The sequence below is a fragment of the Actinia tenebrosa genome, unplaced genomic scaffold (genome assembly GCF_029948245.1).
Source record: "Actinia tenebrosa isolate PJP-AT-01 unplaced genomic scaffold, QUT_ActTen_1.0 PGA_scaffold4__44_contigs__length_22323623, whole genome shotgun sequence".
Lineage (NCBI taxonomy): Eukaryota > Metazoa > Cnidaria > Anthozoa > Actiniaria > Actiniidae > Actinia > Actinia tenebrosa.
In genome coordinates, this window is record NW_028292581.1 from 14,058,280 (window position 1) to 14,068,576 (window position 10,297).

Below are 10,297 nucleotides of genomic sequence, written 5' to 3' on the forward strand. Positions count from 1 at the left end.
ACATGAAGTTAAAAGGTAAAAGTAAAATATTATTATATGATTTGAGTGATGCATCTTGAAGATATCAAGGTTAAGTTTATACTTCCAGTATGCTAACTTAGTGTGATGTCACAGGAGGCATTATTGAATATATACGAAAATTTACTGGGGTAGTAAAATATCCTGTATAAAACATAATTATCTTACTCAGGGTTTAATAGAAAGATTATTGCAAATTTGTTTTCTCATAGTAATCAGTGTTTTGATTTAAAAATGAAGAATCTCAAGAGTCATATAAAAATATTTAACTATTTTACTTTTAACTTCATGTAGAATCAATGCTGAAAACATTGAGTTAGGGGTCATAGGCACTTTAAGTTTTAATAAATCTGTCAGTAAACGCTGCCATCCCGTCTGCTTGTCCCAATAAATTGACAATATAATCCTAACAACTGTAACAGGTATTTTCATGTAGCCGTATTCAATAGAAACCACTAATTCTCTTAACAAAGTTCCAAGCTCTCACCGATGATACAAAACATTAAACTTGGGTGGGTCATTTTCCATTTGAATCTGACCATTGACGAAAGAGCTTCGAACCAAAGTCAAATCGTAAGTATCATTATATTACTACCAACTTGTTTTGCTACCATCATTTTAACTGCGGTGGGGCAAGTGCACTGCAGTTTACTGAATAGCTGATTCAGTACCGCTATCCTCGGAGTCAGTATTAATAATATTCAAGTATCCAAAACACTTGGGACAACTTTTCAGAGTGATTCATAGATATATATATATTTCATTAACTGCTAATAAGGTCTGGAACGCTTGTTTTTTGTTATCGAATAACGATAATAATAATAATAATAATAATAATAATAATAATGATAATAATAATAATAATAATAATAATAATAGTAATTTCTCGCACTATTCGGTTCATGAGAGCAAACTTGGGGGGGTGTCCTCCGTTCCCCTCAGTTTGGCGCTAAGATCATAAGAGACGACTTTTATAGCCTGGGCTAGCTGTTAATACTTAGTATAAGTAGTAAAAGTAATTGGACAGAAATGTGCCATGGTACGGTCCGTCGCGTAGCCAACCTCCGATCGCCGGCCCTAAGCTATTCCGGTTGGACCATGAAAGTTTGGCAAGCGAGAGAGCAGACCAGAACACAAGCAAGCACTCTCTCCTAAACGAGTTCGCAAAGAAAAATTGTCTTGAAAAACCAGAAACCAGCTAAAAAGTATAAGAGGGACTGGATTGGGTAATAATGCCATAATATTCAACTGACAACTAGCAAAACATATTAATTAATGACTAGTAAAAAGCCTGAAATTCAATGAGAACTGACAAATATGGGAAATTTTAATAGTAATGATCTAGTAATAGTGAACTATTGTCTGCCATTTCTAAATTAACTGTGATCACGCACAGGTTAACGTATACCAACCATTATCATGAGGCTTCTTGCTGTTATCGTCGTCATTGCGGTCCTTCTCTTGGATCTCTTCTGTTCATCGGAAGCGGGTTGGTGGGTACAAGGTAGGAGACGACGGAGACGACAGTGCCATGCACCAAGCACATCAAAGGTCAATTGGTCCAATAGCTGGGACAAGAAATTCACTTTTACATGCCCTTCAGGTATTATAGCTTTAAAAAACTAACCCTCTGAGTTCTCTCAATCAACGATTCTTGATTAATTTAGTATTACATTATTACTGTTACTTATTATTCGAATGTCGAAATAATAACTAGACGCTGTAGGAAGGGGGAGTGGAGGACCTGGTTTCAACATGCATGGAGTATTTAGGTGGTTGAGCTTCCAAAAATACTGATAAAGTAGTACTGATGAATAACTCAATTTGGAACTGCAATTCCAGTTCCGGTCCGGATTTTGGCATACGTAATTAGGTTGTTGTTCGAGCATAAACGTGCACATTTGCACGGGCATTGTATAGCTCGCTTTAAAATCAAAATGCTTCATTTAAGACGTAAATACCACAGGGAACCCGGCTATATTTGTTTTCTTCTTTTAGAAAAGTAATTTGCTCTTTGTGGGTTTCCTGTGTTGTGATCGGTTTCCTTTTACATAAGCTGTGATCAGATTGGCGTTGTAAACTGATAGCCGATTAAATTCAAATCAATAACCGTTGGTAACGCACTCTCTAGTAAACACTCAAAAGAAGAGAATCTCTTCTTTTGACTGCTTACTAGAAAGTGCGTTACACACCACAGGCAACCCATAGTAAGAAACAAAACACCAACTGTGATCACAGCGCGCAGATCTGATTACAGCTTATCAATAGGAAACCGATCCCAACACAGGAAACCCACAAAGAGCAAAATTACTTTTCTAAAAGAAGCAAAAAAAATATAGCCGGGTTCCCTGTGTAAATACGGGCTAATATTTGCTCCAGACCTCTCTCATAATTGCTTTACATTTTATAATTTTATAATTTATCGATATTTTTTAATGAATCACTTTTTTTTTTGAAGAAAAATTAAACGGGAGATCATAACGCTTCGAACGGAAAAAAGATCAAACCCTGAAATGTGCTTAACAAATTATTTATTTTGCTTCTTAAGAGTAAAATAAGGGTCAGTCAGTTAGGGTCGAGAATCCGAATTCAGTTGGGAAAAATCGAAACTTTTTTTATTTAACCTAAAGAACCCCTTTGGTAGCCTGTTTCAGAAAATCGCATTAAAAGATCCTGAAAGCGCTTTAGTTTTCTAGAAATTTAAGAAAGTTTGAAAACCCGATTTTTTAGGTATTTCGTGGTATTTTTCACCGCTGATAATAGTCGGAATTGAAAGTATTGCCAAAATCGGCTGGAAAGCTCAACAACGCTCATACTTCACAAACGTCTAGGAATATATCTCCAGTTTTGATTAGTGTAAAAAGTTTGGAAAAAGAAGTACGGGAAAGTATATTTTTAGCCTTGTTTTGGACAACAGTTTTCTACATTTTACGGACCGCTCGAATTTTGCTCAAATTCAACACCCAAAAATCGGTCCTGAGATGTCGAAATCACGAATAAGATTGACATCCTATCAAAGACCGACTGTTCTTTTATATCTGGACAAAGTTTCATGCTTGCAAATTAAAACCTCTTTGAGCAGCGGTAAGTTTTGTCTGACCATTTTTCCACTTTTGAAACAATCGATTTATCACTTAATCGTAACGCAAAAGTTAAAGAAAGTAGCGAACTAAAATCCAAAATCACTTTATTTCCACTTGAAATAGTTCTTATGAGCTTGACTGCGATTTCTGAAGCAATTTCATTGAGTCAATCATCCTAAAACACAATGATTAAAGAAAAATGATAAAAAAGAAAAGATATAGATAAATAAAATAAAATAAAAAATATTAAGGCAGTGGGTGAATGAAATAGTTGAGCGTACGAGACCCAAACTGATAATATTATGGATATGTCTCATAAATAGGTAGCAAAGGTACAGTAAATGATAAAATGCATCGTACAATGTACATTGAATTGACCATTGCTTAAATTTAGCAAAACAAAAAAACAAACAAAAAACAATTAAGTGCATGAAAAACATGAAAATCTAAAACTCTATTACAATTATCAGAATTATAGAGTGACCACAGTAAATCCGTGAAACACTAATTACACTCTATATTGCGCTACATATTTAAAGAAATTAATGATAAAAATTAGCCAAAACTTTATTGCTAAATTATATTTGATAGAAAGTCTATTTACAAAACTGTGTACAATAGATACGAAAATGCGAACATGTAAAATTAAACGAAGGAAAGACATGTACAATAAAATATTGTTTCAGTTTTTGTAAGTGTTTTGAAAAATATTTAAAAATTCGCGCCCTTGAATAGCACACGTGCACTAGTTTACCCGTCACGGCTCGCCTATTTTAACTAACTAGACTTTACGCAACCAAAGGTTAGTAATTAGTTAGCTAGCTATCTGTTTCACGGGTATATTATTTGCACTCTAAGAGTTGGAACGCTTTTTAAAAAGCCTGCTTAAGGAACTTAATTATGAAGAAGTGACTAGAAACTAGAATAGTTGACGATGCCAATCGCAGCAATCGTTCGAGTATAAAGCGTACGTTCTATTATACTTTTCTTAAAGTTCATAAATACTAGTAGTTGAGAAATATAAAGTCTCCTAAAGCATCTCTTTAAAAAGCATTGAAAAAATGGTTGTTTATTTTGGAACAACAGCCTAGAGCTACCAATTCACAGTGAAAACCATTTTGGATAAGAAGTTTATGACTGCAATTAAAAGCCATCAAAAATATCCATTTTGAAGTCCAAATTCCAGCAGTACATCAAACTTCAGTCTTTTTAATATATGTCAAATGTTTTGCTTCAAAGTTCGGTTTATAGAAAAGACAGTAAGCCAGGCTAAACTTTGCTCAAAACGTCTCTCAGAATTTTTTGACTTTTTATAATATCCTTGATTAATTTATTTTGTAAAGCGATAAGCATTTTCTAATTGAAAAAATAGTCATTCAAGGTAAGTCCGGACCCTCGCTACTGCGCATCCATTTCGCACATCTCGTTTTTCACCCTTTATTTGCGCTGTTTTGAAAATTGATTTAAATAATCTCAGAAGTTGAATCCTTTTCTATAACTTAACAAAGTATTTCGCTAATTTATGGAACTTTTGAGGCAAAAATGAAATGTTTTCAAAACATGCTTAGATTTTCATTGCCTGACTTAATCACTCTTTTGATTCAAAACAACGAATTCATAACTTTATAAAAATAAAGTAACAAAAAATAAATTTGACATGTTATTCTCAAAATCAATTCGAAATACGTCTTAGATTCTCTGGAGAATACAAAGACGATTTGACATGTTTCAGACGGAGTTTAATGTACTAGAACCCAGTCCCACGCGGACAGGATTTGTGTTCTTTGACCAAAAACTTGGATTTAGTCGCTCATAGCTCGTCCATTAGTACGGTGACCCCCATTTTTTTCTTTTTATTCGAAGCTAGATATCATATTCTTTGGATTTAGTGCGGAAAGAAAAACTTCGTAGTTAAAATTGTCATGAATTTTCATTATTTTTACAACTACACACGAATATAACTGCGCCGAATTACCGAGCAATTTCGCTTCTAGAACTAACTTTTCACACTACTTCCAAAAGATTGGATGGATTTTTTATCTAGATATGTTTTCTAGACTCAACACCTATCGTTTAAAACAGTTTTCTGTTTTTCTTTGATAAATCGATTCGAGTAATTCGAATTTATTAGAGGAGGCAGATTTTCGGGAAAAGCGCGCGGAAAACTGAAAACTCCCTCCTTTTTGAAGCGTTATATCTCGATACCCAATACGGCGACCCCCTTTTCTTTTTTCATTACTTGAATACCCTAACAATGATCTTCAAATGACAGAATTTAAAAAAAAAAAAGAATTCATTGAAGAATTTTGAGGATCCGGTACTACCTTAAGAATGAGCTATAAATTCAGAGATCCCTAAAGGTCAAAATGCTTGCGTTTTCAGAAATTTGTATTCATTACTATCATTCTTTTAAAATGAACAATATAACAAAATGAAAGTCTAAAAAGTCAAACGATCTCTTATGCCGTACCTTTTAAGCTTGTTTATTTTGAAGTTGTATAGAGAGGATATTATACATGGGCGCGCGGAGATACGAATTTTATCTTCGAGTGTTGAAAAGATCTCTCACGAGTGAGCGCAGCGAACGAGTGAAAGATATTCAACACGAGAAGATAAAATTTGTATCTCAAAGCGCCCATGTAATATTTTGTTTATTACATAGATATCAATGAAAGTTCCAATTTGAACATATAAACTTGAACTATTTATTATTAATCAAACATCTTGAACATCTTCCTATGAATTGAATTTGAAATCTTAAAGATAATTAAACTTAATTTAGCTCATTATTTCTTTTTAAAATGAAGGCTCGGATCAAACAGTTCAATGATACAACAGTTTCTTGAAAAATAACTGTCTTAAAATAAACCTTGCTACGTATAAACAAGAAAAATATTTAAGAGAATTTTAGAATTTACAATCTTTAAAATTGGATTTACCATTATTGAAAAATGCCGTTCAAAACTCGACAAAATACCACAATGCGAGGTCAGTTTGTAGTCTTTCCACGCCGTCTTTATATATTCTTGCATTTCATAAAAATGAGGAAGCAGGCAAAAATTATCACTGAAATTCTCGTTTGCCGGCGATGGAGCTGACATTTTTGATCTGAGGGTTGAAAGAAACCGTGAAGGCCTAAGTGTGATTGGTTGATGAGAACGTAGTCATGGCAACGGTGATATTGAGTAGAATCATAGTTACTATGGTAGAATATACGAGATTTTGACACCGGATAAATCCTGAGATTTCATCGACATCTATATAATGGATAGAAATAAAATATAACATCAGAATCGAATCTTCTCCTTGCAAAAAATAATTTAAAATTCGAAAGTATGCGTGGATTAGGCATCATAGCTTGGAAATGAAGTGCATAATATTCTCAGCATCATTAAGGCATGGCTCTCAGATGAAAAACTGTTTGGCTATATCATAGCCAGTTTTCTACGAATCTTCCCCAAACTTGGCAAGTTAATGTCTTTTGTGAAAAGAAGGAACCTTAGAGCCTTGGTTACCATGGAAACTAAGTCACGTGGCCACAAGGCCGCCATCTTGGATTTTTAAACAAATCGTTTGTAGTCGTATTGAAACTACTTCAAAAGTCCTGAAAATCCATATTCCTTTTTATATTTGCAATACCTATATGGATCTAATTGGATATCTTGGAAATGATATTAAGTTTAATTTTTAGAATATTTTCTGTTTTTTCCAAAAAATTAAAATTAATATGACTACAATTTACGCCATTTTGTTACTAAAAATAGAACGAAATTAAATGGCCAAAATACAAGTCATATGGTCATTTTGGTCATAAAATTAAACTTTGAAATTTTGGTGCCAAAATTGTGACGTCATTTTCCCGCAAAAAAATCTAAAAATCGCAAGAAAATAAAAACACACGATTGTAAAGATCGATGACCTCTGTTTCATGGCCAAGTTTCAAAAACTTTGGAATCCAAATTAAAAAATTTATGCATTCCCTTCCCCGGACATCGCTGTGGAACTCGTGTACACTTGGTTCATTACTGTCGAGAAATTAGAATATAATATCTTACATTTCTTGAACTTATTTTCAAGTATGATATTTTATATTCTAATTAGGTCAAGCAATGACTGAATTCCGCTCGCTGTATAGCAACTGCCACTGGGATCGTGTGTTCCGGTTTGCTTGCAGACCAAACATAGTTGCCAAAGGGCATTGCCACTGGTCTCACTATGTAAACGATTTTGACGACCCGATTAGCTTCAGGTGTCCTTACAATGGCTTCATTACAGGAATCAGCAGCTACCATTCTGACCCTCACGAGGACAGGTAGATTTCTCATTATTATTATCATCCTTATTCTCCTCCTCCTTCCTCTCTCAGCAATACACAATTTTGACTCACGCGTAAGTTTCCCAACCATTCTCGGCTAATAAATCACACTTCTATTGGACAAAAAATAACGCATGAGAAGCAAAATGGCCGAAACATCATTGCATTAACAGCAATATAGCATTCTTATTTTTTGAATGTTAATGGCGGCCATTATTTGATTCATTTGGTCTATTTCTCACGATATCTAGACGTCAATCAAGTACATCTCCATGGTTTCCATTGAAGCTTTTTTCTATAACGTATACAAAATTATTATCGCACCTTTGGGGAAGGGGGGGGGGGGGGGGTGATCGCTTTATAAGGACAAAATATAACATGATAAATTGATCTGGCAAACACAAAATCCTTAGGAGACTGTTCGACCTGTTCAGTTGTCTTTGAGGTTTTCTGTAGTTTTGATGGTATTTTTAGGCTTGAAAGATTCACCGGTTCGCATAGATCGTCCAATGTGATTTACGGTCCTGATACATACACTTTACTGACCAGCCTTTCAATCTATTTATTCGCTATACCTCTCCTCATTTTCTCGCAATTTACTTTATCGAGGTTTTTAACTTGACCATTAAGAGAGAATTCTTTTCGTATTCAAGCAGCGAGCGCCAAAAACTATTTTCTTGAAGAAAGGCTGTTGTACAAGGCTAAAATCTTGTTATTCAGAAAGTTTAACTTGTTCTTGTTTGGAAGTGGAGATGACCGATGAAAGTGGAATCAAAGTGTTAACCCAAAGCAAAAATTTGAATCGAAAATGAGGTTTAGGCCTTCATTTACTTATTTCCCTTCATTTTCTATAAAAAAGCCTGACAAAGCTACATTCTAACAAAAATGCAACAAAACATCTTTGTACAATTGAAAATACCGCTTCAAACAAGCATTTTATCATAGTACATCAGTTTCTAAGTAATGTTTAATAAACGAGCAGGAGTGTTTTATCGGGTATAAAACACGAGGCGCAGCCGAGTGGTTTTAGACCCGATAAACCACGATCTGCGAGATTATTGAACGGCTTAGAAAACTTATGATGTTTGTTCTCATTGTGTACCGATTTTTTTACGAAATGAACCAAGTTTGATAGAGAAAATCCAAGTTAAAGTTTATGCAAATGAAGACGAATCTTTATCAGATATAAAATCACCTTCATGGTCATGATTTCTATTGTGTTTTCTTCATGAATTATTAATGAGTTTTCTAACTGTTTAAAAAAGGTTTTGAGTGTTAATCCAAAACGAAAATTGGGATCAAAACTCATACGAAGGTCTAGTTTTAGGCGCTTTTTGCCATTACTGCTATCTGTTTGCGTTTTTTCTTATAGGAGGTTCAGGTTCCGTTGTTGTAAAGACCATCGCTACCATCGCCACCACTGCACCTCCAACAGCGATTATGTAAATGGCTGGAAGCAACCTTTCAACTTCAAGGCACCCAAGAACCATTTCTTGGTTGGAGCATTCAGTTACCACATCAATAGCCAAGAGTAAGTTATCAATGATTTTTCTCTGAAAAGTAAAGTCTTTAGATCTTCAACAAAGGATGATCACAAAACAAAAACACAATAACCTTTGTATTCAAATTGCCCATTTCACATCACATGACATTTCCCTGAGAATTGTTCCTTTATGACGAACATGTTATTAAAATATTTAAATATGAAAGAATCAACTCCCAAAAGTGGCATTACATGGTCTGAAATGGGACACAAACAACGAAGCCGGTAAAGAGGTCTATCTAAGTGACTGGCCTCTTATTAAAAAGGCCTTCTGGAGAATATACATTCAATTATAAATTCTGCAATCAATATTTCTTTTATTACATATTTGTATACTCGTATACTTGTCACTATATTTTCAGAATGGTAGATTGAATAAACTGATTGATTGATTGATAAAATTAGCGGGACATTAGAATTTTTCTTACAATGGTTCTGTGTCATCTAGAAATATAATACAACAGAGTATATGGCGCTCAATGTGTTTCATAATTCGTCGCTTGTTTTGAGATCTTTATCTTGCATTCTGAGCTCGTTCTCATGCATTTTGAGATCGCTCTTCTTTAGAAATGCAAGCACAGTTTGAGGATGTAATAAATGCTCTACTTATAAGAGGGGAGGTGCGCTGAGATACGACTGGTCACATTTTCCTGTAGCGGGGTTGCCGAATCAGGAATGTTGTGCCATTTTTCCACAGGAGGCCCAAATGATGATCGTTGTTATTAAGTCTATTAAGGCGCTTGATCGATTTCATTTTTTATGCATTTCTTTTTATCTTTCCCACAGGGATCGTCGTTGGAAGTTTGAAACTTGTAAAGTGGCACGCCATAGCCACGGATGATGGGCTCGCCATAGAAAAGCCAAAAATGGTTAGGGCAATCATGTAAAGACTGAGACCATGATGATCCCAAACGGACGGCATTCACTAATTAAAAATACATAAAAGATAGAGATAACAAATCAATGATAAGATAACGAGGGGAAAATATGTTAACTTCGAGCAATATTTCTATAACTGTAATCATGGTGTTAAACATGAAAAAGTTAAAAATAAAATCACGAGCAAGTAATTGTCGCTTGTAGTTTATTGTAGAGATAATGAATTCAGAAATATATCCATGAGGCGATTGCACGGTGAACAATATGGAGAGCAAAAATGATCATGACCTGGAGGCGAGGGTGGGGGAAAGAAAGAGAGAGAGAAAGAGAGAGATAAAGAAAGGAACGGAAAAGAAAAAGCATGGGAAATTATTTGTATACAGTTTCCAAGTAATACTTATATTTTGTTCTTTCCTTTGGCCATGTTTTGCGACCGTCGATCTCAAATGCCACTTATTT

At 34.5% G+C, this 10,297-nt stretch overlaps 1 protein-coding gene across 1 annotated transcript; it reads left to right on the forward strand.

Annotated features, from left to right (window-relative positions):
- Window positions 1-438: 438 nt before the first annotated feature.
- LOC148907163 (dermatopontin-like) lies at window positions 439-10,029 on the forward strand. The gene is made up of 5 exons (XM_089037264.1): window positions 439-591; window positions 1,415-1,621; window positions 7,203-7,413; window positions 8,789-8,947; window positions 9,746-10,029. The coding sequence occupies exons 2-5, from the start codon at window positions 1,438-1,440 to the stop codon at window positions 9,798-9,800; spliced, it is 609 nt and encodes a 202-aa protein (XP_088893390.1). The 5' UTR covers window positions 439-591; window positions 1,415-1,437; the 3' UTR covers window positions 9,801-10,029.
- The last annotated feature ends 268 nt before the right edge of the window (window positions 10,030-10,297 follow it).

Bases quoted from the DNA above. Each gene is read 5' to 3' on its own strand.
- LOC148907163 (XM_089037264.1), top strand. From the start codon at position 1,438: ATGAGGCTTCTTGCTGTTATCGTCGTCATTGCGGTCCTTCTCTTGGAT. The intron at 1,622-7,202 runs GTATTATAGCTT...TATTCTAATTAG, and splicing joins CACTTTTACATGCCCTTCAG to GTCAAGCAATGACTGAATTC. The intron at 7,414-8,788 runs GTAGATTTCTCA...TTTTTCTTATAG, and splicing joins TCTGACCCTCACGAGGACAG to GAGGTTCAGGTTCCGTTGTT.